Source organism: Chaetodon trifascialis, chromosome 17 (genome assembly GCF_039877785.1).
Source record: "Chaetodon trifascialis isolate fChaTrf1 chromosome 17, fChaTrf1.hap1, whole genome shotgun sequence".
Lineage (NCBI taxonomy): Eukaryota > Metazoa > Chordata > Actinopteri > Chaetodontiformes > Chaetodontidae > Chaetodon > Chaetodon trifascialis.
Genome location: NC_092072.1, coordinates 3378714 through 3396751, shown reverse-complemented (window position 1 = coordinate 3396751; position 18038 = coordinate 3378714). Strand labels below are relative to the sequence as shown.

At 43.7% G+C, this 18038-nt stretch overlaps 2 protein-coding genes across 3 annotated transcripts; both read right to left on the bottom strand.

The window, feature by feature from the left end:
- Window positions 1-558: 558 nt before the first annotated feature.
- On the bottom strand, window positions 559-4740 carry tapbp.1 (TAP binding protein (tapasin), tandem duplicate 1). The gene is made up of 8 exons (XM_070985055.1): window positions 4574-4740; window positions 3614-3811; window positions 3036-3284; window positions 2594-2953; window positions 2108-2431; window positions 1771-1872; window positions 1479-1507; window positions 559-1330 (listed from the first exon to the last, which is right to left on the bottom strand). Exons 1-8 carry the CDS (start codon window positions 4632-4634, stop codon window positions 1319-1321), a joined length of 1335 nt encoding a protein of 444 aa, XP_070841156.1. The 5' UTR covers window positions 4635-4740; the 3' UTR covers window positions 559-1318.
- A 1099-nt stretch (window positions 4741-5839) lies between these two features.
- LOC139346128 (class I histocompatibility antigen, F10 alpha chain-like) lies at window positions 5840-14429 on the bottom strand. 2 transcript variants are annotated; one of them, XM_070985058.1, is made up of 8 exons: window positions 14271-14429; window positions 12932-13198; window positions 11589-11867; window positions 10899-11192; window positions 9988-10083; window positions 9670-9687; window positions 9420-9498; window positions 5840-6767 (listed from the first exon to the last, which is right to left on the bottom strand). In XM_070985058.1, exons 1-7 carry the CDS (start codon window positions 14326-14328, stop codon window positions 9452-9454), a joined length of 1059 nt encoding a protein of 352 aa, XP_070841159.1. In that variant the 5' UTR covers window positions 14329-14429; the 3' UTR covers window positions 5840-6767; window positions 9420-9451. The 2 variants fall into 2 exon arrangements, with proteins under 2 accessions (XP_070841159.1, XP_070841160.1); XM_070985059.1 differs by lacking the exon at window positions 9670-9687 and having other exon boundaries at window positions 6019-6767; window positions 14271-14417.
- Window positions 14430-18038: the final 3609 nt, after the last annotated feature.

Sequence of the window (18038 nt, the reverse complement as noted above, 5' to 3'; positions counted from 1 at the left end):
TGTTTTAAGACATCGCGGATTACGTCTAAATTACGTTAAAATTACATAAATGATTACACCAACGTCTGGTTCAAAGTTATATGCAAAAAAATAAGCAAAAGAATGAAAAACTATAATTAATCTCAATTCACGACTATATATCGGCTGAGATGAAACAACTGAACGACGCGTATTATTCATTACTTTGTATAATGAATGTCTATTCAAAATATAACACTTTCAATTAGGTACTAGTATACTACTCCAAAACAGGAAAGTATGCTCATGTAGTTTTATTCTGAAAAGGACAACGGAAGTCACTCTTCCCCATTAGTTTTAGCTTAACTTTTACTCGATTCTATATTCTAATACTTACTGTGCAGTCACTTTTTGTTTTATTACACTAAAAAAAAAAACACCACCACAGTAATTATACTCTGTTATAATACTTCATAGACTGTACATCAGTTTAAGAAGATATTTTTCCCCATTATCATAACTGCATTTTCACGTTACTTTTCAACAAGGTGGCAGGCCAGCATGTTTGACAGGAGACAGGAGACTATGGACAGCAAGATTAAAGAAATATGTTTATTTCAATTAAAATGCAGACTGTGTTCATAATTTTCACATTCTGCTACAAATTGTTAATGTTCCCTTCAGGAGATTTATCCGCTCTGCCTGTACCATTCACATTAACATGTCAACTTAATTTTGCATTGCCAACACGTGATGGGGGCGCTTACTGTGACACACAAGCACACACATAACAAAAGAGTCACAATATACAGGCATTATATTATCTGTATTTACAAAAACCAGATTGAGAACGTATGGGAGCATCATGAGGACGCGCTCACGTCTCCAAATTAAAGATCACATCATTCCTTCACAACTTTCTGACCCTTTTCCAGTGTTTGCAACAAGGAACAGTATGTAAACAGTGGGAGGCCAATACGATATAAGAGACGCGTTGCTTTAAAGTGGAAGATAAAAGAAAGGTCACAATGTGCATGTTTAGGCCGAGCAGAAGCCGTTTTCAGAAAATGATTGCTGCCTGGTACCCGAGCGCAACAGCATGTCTACAAGCATTATTACTGTTTGTGCAAAACAGTGAAAACAACAGCTGACACAGAACTGAATGATCTCAATCAAGCTGGATCTGAGAAAAAAATGGTGCTGAAGGTAAAAGTTTAAACCGATTTTAACACACTGATACTTTAAAATAATTGGCACAGCTGTCTGAATGCGCTCAGCCCTGAAAACCCGCCGGAATATCAAAAGAGAAAGGTCTGTTGGTTGAGTGTCACACTTCCACTGCAGCTCAGTTTGCTCGTCTTTATTTGTCTTTCTGTAAGTGGAAGAAGAGGAAAGTTATTACTTAGACGAGCCACGCGAAACACCCAGGAGCAACTCCAGGGTTAGAATAACAGTGCACTTATGTCAAGACATTCACAACCACACATTCTGTATATTAGTATTTGAAAAAGTAAGATCACCTTGTCCTGTTTATCAGCCGCACCTGAGCCTGCACACAGTGGAATAAAAGACAGAAAGTCAGAGAAATCAGAGAGAAATATCTTACTGTATTGTCTTTAAACAGCACGTTCATCCCATCCTGCATCTATTTTTCTATCTACATTTTGTCAAATGTATTTAAGTACATTTATTTTATCTTGATGTATTCGGATGGTGAGACAGCATCAAGCCTTTTGCAGCTTCAAATAAAGAAATGGTTGGAGAATTAATAAAGACATTATTTACATTCATCCTTTCTGGATTATTTGCTACCTGAGCTGGTGAAGGTCCAGGAGACGAACTTGATAAGACCGTAGAGCACCAACGCCACACCGACCATTGCCATCGAGTCCTCAATGGACGGAGCACTGAACCCTGACAAGACAAAAGACACAATTCAAGTCTTAAATGCGCAGTACGTCCTTTCTGCCACCAGGGGGCTCTACATCCAGACAATAACATGACATGACAGATTTCTGTGGGTTTGAACACTGCTGGAAACATCTGGGATAATTTAAGTAGACAACTCAACTTCATGTAAGATGTTCTTCTAGTCGTTCTTTGACATTTTAATACTGAAACCTTAAACAACAAAATTCTTCCATGTTACCAATGACACTGAAGGTCGTGCTGGCCCGTCTTGTGCCTCCGGGATGGACGGCCACACAGGTGAGCTCCCCTCCTTTGCCCAGGTCCAGCGTGGTGGTGTCAAGCTCCAGCCGGGTGCTCTGGCTGTAGGTTCCATCCCACGCCTGCCTGTGGCCGCTTACGCTGCCTGATCCCAGGGGCCTGGACTTCCCATCAGCGCCTTTAAACTCCCAGCTCAGCTCCAGGGAGAGGGGGGCAAAGCCGGACGCCTCACACTGGACGGTCAAAGCCTGGCCGGGAACGACGAGGGGCAGAGGGGACGGGTGGAGGGAGAGGGATGGAGGCTCTGGGTAAAGGGTGAAAAGAATGGAGGAGGAAAGAAAAGAGGAAAGACAATAAGAGAAAGTTAAAAGTCTGCTTCTCAGTGAAATCCATCCATGTGCTCTGTGCATGAAGCACGCAGGTTTGTCTCCAATCACACAACAAATGGAACCAAATGTTTCCTCACCGACAATCTCAAGCTCCATCGTCACCTGAGCCACCAGGTAGGGCAGATACACGGTACAAATATACATCCCGGAGTGACGCACTTTAGCTTCCTGCAGGATCAAAGACGCATTTCCCTTCTCGTGCAAACCCTCAAAGTCCAGAGTGGCCCCTTCCTCTAGCATATCGGCCAAGCGGTCCGACTTGCCGTCGTAAGCCAGGACCAGTCGTCCGTCGCCCCTGAACTGGTAGCGCCACTCTACGGCGAAGCCCAAGCCGGACAGAGGCGAGGAAGGGTCGGCCCAGAAGCCGCAGTCCAGCAGCACCGGTTCCCCGAGTCTGGCGTGCACCGAGACCGTTTTACTGGTCACGCTCAGGATGACTGAGGAAACAGAGGAGAGTCGAACCACCACAGATACCATTCTGAATTTTCTGAACATCTGAATTGTGGGAAAAAACATTACCATGGTGCTCTTTGGATGCTGTGGGAGCACGGGTGATACTGGAAACGGTCAGCTGCTTGTCGAGGCCCTGATGGGCAGCTGAAAACCAATCAGCTTGCAGGTATATGGGGCTAAAGGCGGAGTCTGTGAGCGGGGCAACCCATTTGAGGGTGGAGTGGTGCGGCAGGAAGGGGTTGATCTCACACTGGGGCTTCGTGACAGAGCCTTTGGGGGGGTTCAGTGAGGGGTGGCAGAGAGTGCCAGCTGGATCTGAAGAAAGAGGAGAAAGGAGGAGAAAGTTAGCTTCTGAAGAGGGATGAGAGGCAGCAACAGCCGTCAGGCCTGCTTAAAAACGAATCTGAAATCAGCCAATCAGGGAGCAGACATTCAAATATGAGTCATGGAAAGACAAATGATGTAAACTGAACAGGTGTCGAGATTATTAATGAAATGTCTGACAAAGGAACCTTAAAGACAAATCTTTCAGAGAACAAGTGAACCAGTAAAGATGCAGAGAAAGCAGAGAAAGCACAGCCTGGATCGAGGCTCGGTGAAGAGGACGCTGCTCAGCTCAGTGTTCAGTGCCGCTCTGAACTCACCGGTGATGAAGTAGACTCTGTCGGGGCTGATGTCGGACGGAGCCTTCTGGGACTCCGCGCTGTGGCCGAGCGCCTCGGTTCTGATGTGAAGCAGGGACTTTTCCTGGCTTGTGGCTGCTGTTAGACCTCCTCCTCGTCCGGTCTTCTCCTGCACAAACCAGCACTCCAACACTGGACAGCTGCTGCTGCTGCTGCAGGCTTCAGACAGGAGGTATAACAGCACATTAACAATGAATTCAAAATAAAGCACAATTACACTTTATTCAGATATACTCTGAGCCCATTTCTGTGTTCAGTGTCCTTCCAAAGCTATTACAGGATTAATCTGATGTAGCATGTTAAATAAGGCAGGTGTTGTTTTCATAGTTACGGTCGTGGGAAATACAAAATACAGATGAAATAATGACTTGCGAGTTTGGACTTTGAGCAAGACTCCAGCCTAAATTTTCGCTTTTGCTTCCCCTCGGTGTTGGACTTTCTTGTGACGGTTGACGCTCTTGCGCCACCAGGTGGAACAGTTTCGACCACAAGAGGGCGCCACGAACGCTTCCCACCAAACTCCATTTAGAAAAATACCATAATTAAAGAAGTCCACGTCAAAGCTGAAAAATATAAGTGACTAGGAAATTACTTTGGATATTTTATTACTTGGCTGAATGCTATGCTAAATTCGGCGTACATGTTTCCGAAATATACCAGGTTACAGTATCTAGTAGCCTGAAATTTACAGTTAAAGTTGGAGCTGTTTTGTAAACTGTGACCCTTCATCGCGGAATGATAGTACACAACTGTTTTTCGAACTTTTGAGTTCGGTTACACGAAAAAACACGCATCCAGGCTACAGACAGACTGCACAATGCGTGAAAGTACTCTGTTTGGTGGATGTAGCCGCAGCAAACCGTAGCAGAGCTTAAGTATGGACAGGCATTTAAAAATGGACCGATATTCGCTTAACGTTACCGTGGATGAAGCAGATAACTGCAACCAGGGACAGTTTGTAGATCGTCGAGAAGTTACTCATGACTGATGGTCTTCTCTCTGCTGTCAGGTGTGCAAAAATCTGCCCAACAAATGACTTCAGGTCTCTGGTTTTCCCCTTCAACTCATTTTACTTTCACTTTCACGTACACCGAGTCCGCCAAGTGAGCCAGGAAAAACACTATTTCCGGTCTTCGTTTCAAAATAAAGCGGTGATGATCAAAGAGCGACGTCAAAAGAAATTATAGAAATTAAACAGTATATAATCTATAGTATGTTTAAAAGTAAAGAAAATAATTGGAAAGACAACGCCTTTAACAAAACTTCAAATCAAATGCTGATTGAAAAGGCCAAAGTGTACAATGAGAAGTTCTCCAGTTTCACAGGTAGATGGCGCCCTGTGATAAGCAATAACACCCCCCCCCCCCCCCCCCCCCCCCCCCCCCCCACACACACACACACACACACACACAGAGTTCAGTCTGGACGACGTTTCTGTGCCCTTTCTTCACTTCCTGGGTGTGCTCGTCTTTTTTTGCACAGCAGGTGTGTGTGCTGTGTGACTCCTTTAACGAAGGACAGGTGGAGTAGTGAGACAGGTGAACATGTCAGCTCGCACAAGACCCGAGGGACCTCCACTTTCTCTCTGATGAGACGTCACATAAAAAAACCCCGCTCATACCGCAGCAACGGTATGATGGAAAATTTAAGTGGTTTTGAAACTGTGACTTTTTCATACCATGGTGTACCTTGAAACCGGTAACCGACCCATAGTCTGGATTATTTTATGCTGTAGGTATAACCGGTTAGATCCGGTTAGAAAAATAGAGTTGATTTGGAGGAGCCACAGCTGTAATGTCATCAGTTGCTGGGCAGATTTCAGCGCAACAGGTTGTGCACAGTGAAGAGGAGCTGAGCAGAAGTCTCTTACACACACTGATAAAATATAGGCTACACACACACGAGACATATAAGAAAACATGAACCAGAGGTTTTAAACATTAGTGTCATTTTTCCTCCATTTTTCAGGAACAAGCCGACACGCCTGTCATGCCAACAAAGAAAGAGCATGTGTTTAAGAGCTTTGACAGCAGCACAGGTTTTCCCACCTAATTTTGTTGTTCGTGCTCTTTAGTCCAAAGGTCAGTCACACTCATTTTGTTTTATGACAACAGTAAATACTCATAACTGTAGCTGCAGTGACAGAGGATGGAGGGATATATATAAAAGCACAAGAGACAGAAATTTGGAACATTTGGGACTTTATTTAAAAGCAACACAACATATGATTTCTCACTGTTAAATTTATTTGTAGCTTTAAAACTAAAGGAAAAAATGTCCCCTGTCCCTAAATACAAGCAGTAATAATTTCAATGTGCTGAGAAACTTCAAAAAATCCCACCTCTCAAGAAAGTTGGCTAAACAAACTCCTGATTCAAATACTAAAACCTTAAAGACTTAAATTATTTTTCAACCTGCTTAAAATCTAAACTAAATCTTTAAATTATTGAACTTGTAAAGGAATACACAAGCCTGAAAATTTGCACAAGTGGAAGTAATTTTTTTCATGCTGTTAAATAAACCATGATGAAACAATTTCTGGAACTCACAGGATGGAAAACAAGCAGAGAGCCAAAGAACGCCTTTCAAGGTTTATGTCATCAAATCACCTCATTATATGAAGATGGGGATGCATGAATCTGTGTGTGTGTGTGTGTGTGTGTGTGTGTGTGTGTGTGTGTGTGTGTGTGTGTGTGTGTGTGTGTGTGTGTGTGTATCTCTGTATATTTACAGACCATCATTGATTGGAGCAGGAAAGCCCAACACCTTGAGTATGAAAGTGAACTCTGCTTGATTTGTTGGAGATGAACACATCTTGATGATGGATGAAGAGTGCTGTGATGCGTTCAGGGTCTTGAATATTGTCTGAAGCAAATGTTTGATCAGAGGAAAATTCCACTTTGAAACAAAAGCGTCCAAATCATTTAACGTCACCATTCACGTTTGATAATATGTTCAAATGTCTTTTCTTTGGATTCCATCAATCAGCATCGACTGCTCCATTCCCAACCCTGATTCTCTGCTTTGTGACGTGACGATGAACGACCAATCAGATCCCAGCTCATGGAGGACAATGTGGCGGCAGCGCTCCTTGTTGGAACATTTCTCCATGAAGCTAAAGAGACAAAAAGAAAAACATTAAATCCATCAAACAGAAGCAAAATCATTGAGCGTAAATGTTGAAATGAGTTCAATTCCACAAAGCCACATTTTTGTTGAATCATTTAGACTTAAAATATCCTGATTGACTGAAGTGTGAACATCGTGTGAGCCAAGTATTTACCTACTATAGCACCATGTTCAGCAGCAGTCTGACAAACTGGACTCCCTGTTTGTCTGAAGGTTCATATTTGACTTTTTAATGTGACTCTTTATCTGAGCTGCTGATGTGAAGCTTTCTGAAAGCACCTGTAGCAGAACCGGCCTTTAACTGACCCCTTCTTTCCCTCCTTTTCTGGTGATACTCAAGGGAAATGGAGGTGTAAACCCGCCAACTGATTGAATTATAAACCATCTGGTTTACCTATAATGCAATCTGATTTCGAAGAGAGACAAGATGTCTGGACAAGAGACATCTCCTCCATGTTTTCTTTTCAGGGAAGCCAGGGACACATACACCTCAACATCAAAGGTGGCCTTCTCTTCACCTTCTCCTCACTATGTTTCTCATGGCAATGCTAATTCTCTCCTGATAGCCCCAAGAGAGATCAAGACAATACAACCGTCTGGAGAGACAAACGCCAGGCTCCAGAGGAACATCCACAAACATCAGTAAATGCTGATGGGTCGGAAACCGGACATCCATTGAGGCAACTTGTGTATGCTTGTGTGATTTTCCTCAACACTCCAAGATAACCAGACTTTTATGTTAAACTTAACTTTTCATGTTTTCAACTTGCAGGACTCAGGGTACGCATAATATTGATGTTTTTCCCGTATCTCTGACCTGAAGTATGACCAAGTTTTGATTTTAACGGTTTTATAAAAGTTTGTATGAATTGTCACCACAAAACCATACTGCCATCCAGAGTTTCCTAACCATCAGATTGAATATGCTTGACTTGGCACATTTATCGATAAGTAACCATAATCGTGATAATCATTTTGACAAATATAATCTGCCTCTCTTTATTCCTACCTTTATTTTTGTATTCGTTATTCATTGAGTTATTATACCTGTTAGGATAAAACTGTACCATGATTATCATTTAATGTTTTCACCCAACCATAGAAAGTGTCTAATGCATGCTGTGAACAATGTTGAAATGCCATTGAAAATTGGTCAATGAAATTATAAGTGATTGACCATAGTGAGAAGCAGATGAGCCCCTCATATGATTCATTGATTAGTTCAGCTCCATGAGGCGAGATTACACCGCGCGTCACAAAGAGTCTCACGTGATTTGATGGCCTGCCTTTCGACACGCCCCGGAGCGACCTTTAAAAACAGCGCGTAGTGCGCGTTACTCAGTTCCGTCTAAGTTTGTGTTAGTTAGTTAGTTAGTTTTGTAGTTCTTTTGTTTTCTTTTTCACGTCTAGTTACCCTCAGCTGAGTTCTTTTCCTTACTTCTTTGTCTTAAGTTTTGCACAGTCGTTTTGCTCCTTAAGTTTTCGTCTTCAAGCTACTCCAAGCCATTCCGAGTAGCGTAAATTATCTTCAGAAGACGTATTCTTATAATTTGCTGTAAGCTTCAAAGTTAACTTCCTCTTTAGCCAAACGTTTTGTTTTGTTTTTCATCAGTAAATTTAGGCAAGTAATACTAATTTTGTAGCCTTCTTCGACCGGCCATCGAAGAGACTCTTAATTTGTACTATCAGTCTAAAATAATCCGTCACGGACTCAACCGAACCAAACCCTGCGGCCAGCTGTTGATCCTTGGTCCGGTTCACAACCATCCGGAGCAGTCCATCATCTGTAACCGACCGCCGAATCAGTTCCAGAGACGCCCCGTTCAGCACCAGCTCGTCATCTTGGAGGCCTGGGCCTTCCACCAGATCACCAAGTAGATCGAGCCGCGGACGAACATCTGGAACGCCTTCGAGCCAGTTCGGAGCAGAGCACAACGGGACGCCAGCAACCAAGTAGGCACGCTAAGCGGGTTTGAATAAGAGTTGGTCCGTGAGGTTAAGATTAGGTCAATTTGTCCAAATTCTCTCCATTAATCGTTCTTTCCCTTAACTCTGCGTTCGCGTCCCCATTATTCCCTTTCGACTGCCTCTCACTATCGCCAATTCATTTACCATTGTTTTGCCATAAGTTTCTTGTGTGTTCTGTCAGATCACCTCCCATCTTCTGTGTTATTATTCATGGTACATCACCCATTATCCACAATTCTGCTTAATAAATGATATTTTGATTTAAGTCCTGGTTAGACGGTGTCCTTTTGAACTGAATATCTACGATCCCTGTATCCAGAATTTACACTTCAGGTTATCAGACTGGCTTACTGTTAGTTCATTCGTTAGTATTTATCAGCGTTATAGCAGTTAATTTCTGCAGTCGTTCTTAGTTGAGGAAGGTGGTGCCCCGACATTTTATCAATGAATGCAACATCAAATTAAGGTAGTACACACTACACACCTTTCTCTCAATAATCTCATTTCACTTGATAGAAAACAGCTGAAAGTCAAATATTTCCTTTGGAAAGAGTCACACAAGTCTGACAGTGAAGAAAGAAACAACGACACAAAGTTCTTCTCCACAAAGTTTAAGGCAGCTTTGTTGAACAGCAGCTGTGAAATTCATGTCCCACATGAAGCGACTCACTGTGTTCAGGCTGCTGCTGCTGTCTTTGTCTTTCAGGCTCGTGGGTTCAGTTGCTCCATGACCTCAGGGTTGATCACAGCTGGAAGGTCAGAGAGACGTCGTTAGCCCTCATCCTGCTGTCAACTGACACTGAGTTTAACAAACAGCTAACACTGCCACAAAAGCTGGTCAGCACAAGATCCAGAAAGGCCTTTTCATCTACAGAGAGTGTGTCAGCGCAGAGGAAACACAAGAAAAAGAGTTCACTTACAAGATGGAGGCCATTTGTCTGAAACGAGAAGAAAAGACAAATTATTCACGTGCTTCCAGTTGAAAACTCTGTCAGCTTCTTTCCAGCTCCTCAATAAATCCCGTCCACCTTTTGTTCACATCTGCTGTTATTTCTGCTGCCGTCACCTCTCCTGACATCTTCACGCTGTAGTCACATGATCACCACACTGTGGCTCTGAGCCTCGCAGCGCTTCCTGCTGTCTGAAGCACATTTTGATGCTCGGCCAGTTGAGCTTTGTGATAAAAGCATCCAAATCAAAGCCCTGAAAAACTGATTGTCTCTGTTTGAGTCTCTCACCTTTATTCTTTCTGTAAACCACGAATCCAAGAGCGGCGACGACGACGAGAGCGAGAACAACCACTGCAACGATGATGGGAATGACAACAGAATTCTCTGTTGAGCAGAAAACAACAACAAACAGTCACAACCTGAACAGATGAAGCAGGTTAGAAGACGAGAACGTCCATCTGCCAAAAGGACGCCATCCTGCATACAGACGCTGTGTGTTTGTTTGTGCTGCTGCTGTTGTTCGTTTCACTTTTGATCTGCACTCGTCTCCACATCATTACTGTATCTGTGCTCGCTGATCCTCGTCCAGCGTTTTCAGCTGCGTGTCTGTGCTGCTTTCTGTCTTATCTGTTGTTTGTGGTCACAATGAGAGCTTCTGACAGTCTGATTCAAAGTCCTTTCTGACTGTCTGCACACTTGGCCCACAAACTTTGTTCTGACTGATTTACTGATGGACACAAACATTCATCCAGTCATTAAATAATCCACTTATCTTCTAAAAGTGACAGCAGTGAGGTCAATACAGAAAACCTCTGAACTGTGGATACACATTAAAATGGTTAAACATGGTCTGAAGAAAAAAACTCAGTTACTTAAAAACTGAAATAAATCATGAAAGTGATAAAAAAACAACCTTATATTAAAATATGTGATTAAATGTTTGTTTGTGTATTTCATTATTGAATTTCTTGTATTAATTAAAGTAAAAATAAAAAGTGACGGTGATTCCTTTAAAACTTTAAATCTGTTGTCAGCGTGCATTGATTTCAAATGAATCAAAGCCTTAAAATGTTCTATAAAAACTGCTCGATGAGAGAAAGTGACAGCAAAGACAAACAGAAAAAGACATGAAGTGCAGGACGCTGACAGTAAAATAAAGGTGTGTTTCCCGCCTTCATCACTTCTGATCCCAGTCTTACTTTCATTGCTCCTGATGGCTGCTTTGTCCAGTTTGGTGACGATGTCCTCCACACCAGAGAGCTGAAACACACATTCGTACTTCCCCCAGTCTTCAGACGCTGAAGCTTTCAGGTCAGCGCTCGCCTGGAAGGTTCCGTCGTGGTTGGGGAGGATCTCTCCGAGCTCCACGTCCTCATGAAGCTCCTCTCCATCTTTCCTCCAGATGAGTGTGGCTCTGTCAGGGTAGAAACCTGAAGCGTGGCAGCTGACTGGAGAGGAGGGAGTCTTCTGGAGGAGAGACACTGAGGGACGCTCTGCAGAGTCAAGAGACAGACACTTTAGAGCGTCTTCATGAGGATTTACTGAATATTAACATCATCATTCCTGTTTGATGTCATCTGCTTTAAATGCTTCAGCAGCAGACACTATAAATATGTTTGCAATGAAAGGAAACATGACTGAAGTGTAGCTGAGACAAGAAGGAGGGACAGAGGAGGACAAAGACAGGTGAAGAGAGGTGAGGAGGGTGAGACAGATTAGAGAGGGATGAAGAGGACAGTGAGTGAGAGAAAGACAGAAGACACAGAGAGAGAAAATGGAGGGAAAGAGACATGAAGTGAGACAAAGTGGGTCTCTGTATGTCCCTTCATATTTATTGTAATGTCCCTGCTGCTTAGAGACACAAGAGACATCAGGTCATGTGATTCTACCTGTCCTCAGCAGAGACGTCCTCCCATAGTCCACATACTTCTTCAGCCACTCAGGACAAATCCAGGTGAAGTATTGCTTCTTCTGTGCTATCTCCGCTTTGTTCTCATCCCGCTTGTGTTTGGTGATGACAGCTTGTTGTTTCGCTGCGATGAACGTCTCTGTCTTCAGGTCAAATGACATGAAGTCTTCTCCATCATAACCCCACTGCATAAAACCATTAACCTCTCCAGTCTCATCGTCCCACTCACAACCGTAAATCTTCTGGTAAATGTGGACACCTGAGAGAGAGACAGACAGAGAGGACAGAGACCCAGAGTGAGATCACAGCCCAGTCATCGATCACCAGTCCAGATCACATCTTCACCACAGACACACACTGATCCACAGACGCCAAAACAGACGATCTACACCTCCTGCTGTCATTGGCTCCACCGAAGCCACTCGCAGCCAATCATCGCGTGGACGGCGTGGACGTCTTCCACACAGACGGAGAGGCAGAGACTGCTGGGACACAGAGTGAGATCCTAACACACTTCATGTCCTCTTTGTCCTTTGACCACACTGAGTCCACTGAGACCAACAGCTGATCTCCACTGTTGAAGGTGGTGTGTCTTCATGTGAGCTGCAGGGACACACACACTGAGCCGGAGTCCTGACCAGCAGACTGCTGCACTGTCTGTACTGCTTATTATGGGATGGACACGCTGCGGTCAGCAGAGTGAATCTAATCTAATCTGGAGCTCTGCTGTATATTATGGGATGGACACGCTGCGGTCAGGACAGTGGAGACGTGCTGTCTCTGATGTGAATGAGACATGTCCACGTTGTCCTGTCAGACGTGTTTATTCAAACATACTGCTCCTCCTCTCATATGGGGACCCAGCAGAAGCAGCCTGTGTCCCTTTTCCAGTCCCGCGCCGTACTTTAAGAAACCAGGCGCTAACGCTCCTCCATCAGCTGTGTGTTGGAAACTGCTGTGATAAACAGCTTCCTTCAGTCGAGTTATTGTGGAGCAGCTGACTGCGGGCAGTCCAGCAGATTGTTGAGCTCTAATGGAGTGGAGCTGCTGCTTATTATGGGATGGACACAAAGACTGGATCAGTGGAGGACAGCAGCATCCAGGACTCTCAGTCTCAGTGATGTTTCTGTCTGAGTGTGACTGTGTTTCAGCCAAGAAAAGCCTCCATCACACAGTGTGTGTGTGTGTGTGTGTGTGTGTGTGTGTGTGTGTGTGTGTGTGTGTGTGTGTGTGTGTGTGTGTGGGTGGAAACATCTGTTTGCTAAAATACAGGATTCAAATATAAACAACATTTTATCAGCAGAAAGTGAAAAATAAACAAACCTCCAGTTTGGTTGAAGCGCTGCTTTGCAACTTCAATGTTGGATTTGTAGAGCTGATGGGTATCCGAAGAGATCTGAGTCTCCCTCTCCCAGTACTGTGGATCATCTGCTGTGACTCTGTTCATCCAGTCCTGTTTGGGTTCTGCTCTCTTGGTCTTACTGTCATAGTGATCGATCTGGACGTCATCAACCATCCCAACAGTCACAAACTCTGGGAAGTTTGGGACTCCAGAAGAAGCAGTGTAGAAATACTTCATAGAGTGAGTCACTGTAAGAAAAACTTCATGTCATGATTTCAGTTTTCAGAGTTTCACTTTTGTTCATCACTGAAAAACCTTATTTTCCTGCACACACAATCAAAAAGAACTACAGCGCATTCAAGACATCCTCATCATCTCTGCTGTGCAGTCAACAAACACACAAACACACTCAGAAAGAAAGATTTGGCTCCACAAACTCTTTCATATTTCTGACCATCTGCTCTTGAAAACACGTCTTTATTGTGAAATGAGACGTCAGAGGAGTCGCACATTCACTTCATGCAGTCTGTCCCTGACTTTCACTGACAGACAGACGTCTGTTGGACGTCCACGTCTAATAAAGCAGCAGGACATAAAGATCTGACCCTGGTGCAGCTCACTGTCACATATCTTGACTGATGGAAGCTGAAGAATGATCTCTCAGTTTAACAGCCAGAAATCTTTGATCATCAACATTTTGCACAAAACCAAATCTTCTGGATTTGATGACAATCCCATGAAATGTTCATGGACACAGCTCCATATTTCACAAAGACCTCTTCAGGAATATTTCTCCTTTTATCTCTCATGTAGTCATTCTGTACATTTTCTATAAGTGTCACTTCTATCCTGGATTAAAAGCAGTCTTTTCTTCTCTCTAACATCCTTTGTTAAACTCCAGCGTTCCTCCATCATCAACTCATGTTTCTTCACGAGAAAGAAGGAACAAACTGACACAAATATGATTAGTCAGGATTAGGATTCAGGATTAACAGCACTGAAGGAACGACGACACACTTCTTCTAGAAAACGGTCATGAACAACTTAAAGGCGCAAATGGAGAAGTGCGCTTTTGGCTCCACTTCCGCTCAACAAACGACTGTTTTGCGCTGCGTGTCTGCTGCATTTTAGCATGAAGATCGAAACCGGATCGATCCTCCTGATAGTCTGGAATAATGGCCCGAATCAAAGGAAAAACACACAAAACGAAACATTTTTTTATCTGCAGGAGAGACAAGCTTCAATTCACAGACACAGAATATAAAGACACGAAGCCTTTTTTCTTGAACAATCAGCTGACTTGAAAAAGTCTTCACTCACCTGCCGCCGCCCCATGTAGACCTGTTCCCAGCAGAAGCACAAAAACCAACGTCCTCATTGTGAACTGTCGCTTCTGAAGCTTCGACAGAAAAACGACTGACTTTTCGTCTTCAGGACAAACTCACGAGCTCCGTCCAGATCGACGATTGAGAGTGAAATGAGGACTAAACATGGAGAGACGCTCACACCATCTGAGCCAATGAGAATTCAGTGCGTACATGACGTCACTTGTAACTCGGTCAAACTGAGCCACTGAGGTTATGAACGAAAGCGAAACTAAGCTGATCTCATGTGAGCCTGTGGAGGAGGATGAGGAGACATGACATGCGGGCCTTTATTTTGCTTTCTGAGCTCTGTTCGCATATGAAAGGAGTCTGAAAGCTGCTGCTGCTCACATCTTGTTCAATGTTCTGCAGCTTAATGGGATGTAATGTGCAGAAATGTGTTGATTCTGTGGGAGGTCAGAGGTCACTGTCAGCTACAGATCAGACACTGTGGAGTGTGTGTGGATGCAGTAGTGTCTTATTGTTCTTTGGCTCTGTGTGGCTGCTCTGGGACTGAAAAGAGTCCTGATCAAAATATCAACAACAAACAAGTCAAAGTGATTTCAGTGACGTCACAGTGAGTAAATGTGCTCAGGAGCTCCCCCCAGTGGTTCAAACCTGCACTGGATGTGCAGCAGCACAGTTTCTCAGTGTGGACTGTTGACATCTTATTTTAAACACTTCTGTGTTAACACTTGCAAAATGTGTTATATGGATGTTACTGACCTGTAAACCAATAGATACAAAATAATGTGAGTCATAAAAAAAAATCTTGAAACAGAAAACCATGTTCCCTCATCCAGGTATTTATTCAAAAATATTTTAACATTTGTAGAAAAAACAAAACAGAAACAGTCCACATGTATCAGCCTTCTTAACACACAAGTAAAAATGCAAAATAGTTCCAACACTGAACTGCACCACAGTCGAACACTGCTCTTACACATGTTGATTTAACTCAAACAAAAGCAAAAAACATCTTGACCGTGTTGAAGCGTCATGTAACAGATTAACATCAGAACTGTGAATAAATATTTATGTCGAAATATTTCTGTTGACATTTTTAAAGGCATGACTCGTGTCAACAGCATCCCTGTTTCCAAAAGAGGTGGGACGCCGTGCATTTACAAAAGCTGAAACACCATATTCAGCTGAAAATGGCACAAAGACAACACACCAAATGTTTTGTTTTTCTATAATTATATCCTCATTTAGATTTTGATGCCAGCAGCTCATTTCACAAACGTTGGGACAGTGGCAACAAAAGGCTGGAAAAGCTGTGAAATGCTGAGAGAAAACAGCTGCTGGAACATCTCACAGTTAATGAGGTTCAGTGGCAGCAGGTGAGTGACATGACTGGGTACAAAAAGTCTGTCTGAGGTAAAGATGGGGAGGGGTCCACCGCTCTGTGACAGCCTGCGCTGGAAAACAGCTCAACAAGTTCAGAATAATGTTTCTGAACGTAAAACTGCAAATAATTTGGGGATTTCATTCATTCAAACAGACAAGATTCTGTAGTGGACGTCCCTGCATGGGCTCAGGGACACTTCCAAAAAGCCTCGTCTGTGAACACAGTTTGTCGCTGCAGCCACAAATAAAGCTTTTGCCACAATTTGAAATTGTTTTGCAAATCATCACATTCTGTTTCTACACTACTCACAAAAAGTTAGGGATATTTGGCTTTCAGGTGAAATTTATGGAAAATGTAAAAAGTTTATGCTACAGTGACATTATACCATGAAAGTAGGGCATTTAAGCATGAAGCATGTAATGGTGATTTCCTCATCTCAAACAATTTAGGGAAACAAAAGCCAACAACAGTGGTGGTGTCAGTGTCTCAATAACTTGTCATGTGCCCTTGAGCATCAATTACAGCTTGACAACGATGTCTCATGCTGTTCACAAGTCGACTCATTGTCTGCTGAGGCATGGCATCCCACTCCTCTTGACAGGCGGCCCTCAGGTCATTGATGTTCTGGGGTACACAGTTACGAGCCTCCACACAGCGACTCAGCTGATCCCATAGGTTTTCTGTGGGATTCAGGTCAGTGCAGGTCACTCCGTCTGAGGTACCCCAGTCTCCAGCAGTCGTTCCCTAATGATGCGACCTGGATGAGCTGGAGCATTGTCATCCATGAAGATGAAATTAGGCCTGTGTTGTTCATGCAGGGGCACAATGAGATTAATGATGTTATTCAGGTAGTATGGGCTCGTCACTGGACCATTCACAAAGCGTAGGGCAGTTCTGTATTGACTGGACACACCTGCCCACACTGTAACACCACCACCACCACCAAAGGCTGGTCTGGTGACAACAGTGGCTGATGCACAGCGCTCTCCTTGACGTCTCTAACATCGCTGGCAGCCATCATTTCTGCTCAACATGAATCATCTTTCATCAGATACAGCACTGAGGCCCACTGGTCCCTCGTTCAGCGTAGATGCTCCTTGGTCCATGCAAGACGACGACGCCTATGCCTGGTGGTGTGGTCAGGTACCCTTGCAGGTCGTCTAGCACGCAGACCACGCTGATTCATCATGTGGTTCCACAGGGCACTGTTCACAATGAAGCGGTCATCAGTGTGGGATGTGGCCAAAGGTCGTCCACCTCTACGCCTCTCTGTGACTCTTCCAGTCTCTCTGTGTCTCTGTTGTGACCTGCTGATGACACTCTGTGACACTCTGACCTCAGTGGCCACTTCCTCTGAGAACATCCTGTTTGAAGCCTCGCAATGGCGAGATACTGTTGATCAGTTGTTAGGCGTCGTCTTGGTCTCATGATGTCAAAATGTGAACAGCATGATGAAGAGGACTGTTTAAATACCAATTCTAATTGAAGCAGGAAATGTATTGGTCGATTCATGGATCGAACACCTGTTGTGAATTTTGCTGTTCAGCTCCTTGTTAGAGAACAGCGAGTTGTGCAAAAAGTACTGAAACACTGAACAGTTGGACATGTGCATTCAAAAGTTTAGAGAAGGTCAAATTCAGTTCACCTGTCAAGGTTATAGTACATTTTAGTTTCATCCTGAGATTTCACCCGAAAGCCAAATGTCCCTAACTTTTTGTGAGCAGCGTATTTACATTTTACAGCATCCCAGCTTCTCTGGGAACTGGGCTGCATGAAATTCTCTCAAACTGTGACTAAAAAAGCAAATTACTGTCAGAATGTGCATCAGTAAGGCTCACTTTGAAGACATACAACACAACATACAGGCCATGTTTCAGCCCTGAGTCTTCCTCATCAACGGAGTGTCGCTGCCGAGACTTCCTGCCGAAGAATCAGCGGAACCACGTGACAAATTGTCCTCTGCTGAAGAGAGAACATGGAGCAACAGTCAGGTGCAGGACAAGAGAGGGAACAACAGACAGATTTCTGTTCAGGCAGTCATGCAAACACACAGACGGCCTTTTAGCTACACAGGCTGATCTGCTCTGAAACCTTTGGGAAAAGACTTGGGAACTGGTGCAAACAGGTTATCAGATAGAGACATTAGTTACCGTTGGCCGATGCGCTCATGGAAACTCCTGGAGGAGGCACAGGCAAAAGCACCGAGTCTGCAAATGAGAACAAAATAAATCACTGACAAAGTCTCTGAGCCTGAAAGAAGAAATTACAGAATCATTTGAATGGACAGACAGATCGTCTCATTGGTTAAAAGCGTCTCCTCTTTATTTCTTATTACATCTCTCACATTGTATCGTGGGCTCACACACTGCTCAC

What these genes read in the sequence shown, in the direction of transcription:
- tapbp.1 (XM_070985055.1), bottom strand. Translation starts at nt 4,634, where the DNA reads ATGAGTAACTTCTCGACGATCTACAAACTGTCCCTGGTTGCAGTTATC. An exon ending in CAGAGTCTACTTCATCACCG is followed by an intron (nt 3,285 to 3,613) that starts GTGAGTTCAGAG and finishes CTCTTTCTTCAG; the next exon opens with ATCCAGCTGGCACTCTCTGC. An exon ending in CACGACCTTCAGTGTCATTG is followed by an intron (nt 1,873 to 2,107) that starts GTAACATGGAAG and finishes TTGTCTTGTCAG; the next exon opens with GGTTCAGTGCTCCGTCCATT.
- LOC139346128 (XM_070985058.1), bottom strand. Translation starts at nt 14,328, where the DNA reads ATGAGGACGTTGGTTTTTGTGCTTCTGCTGGGAACAGGTCTACATGGG. An exon ending in TCTACATGGGGCGGCGGCAG is followed by an intron (nt 13,199 to 14,270) that starts GTGAGTGAAGAC and finishes TTTTTCTTACAG; the next exon opens with TGACTCACTCTATGAAGTAT. An exon ending in GACGTCTCTGCTGAGGACAG is followed by an intron (nt 11,193 to 11,588) that starts GTAGAATCACAT and finishes TTGACTCTGCAG; the next exon opens with AGCGTCCCTCAGTGTCTCTC.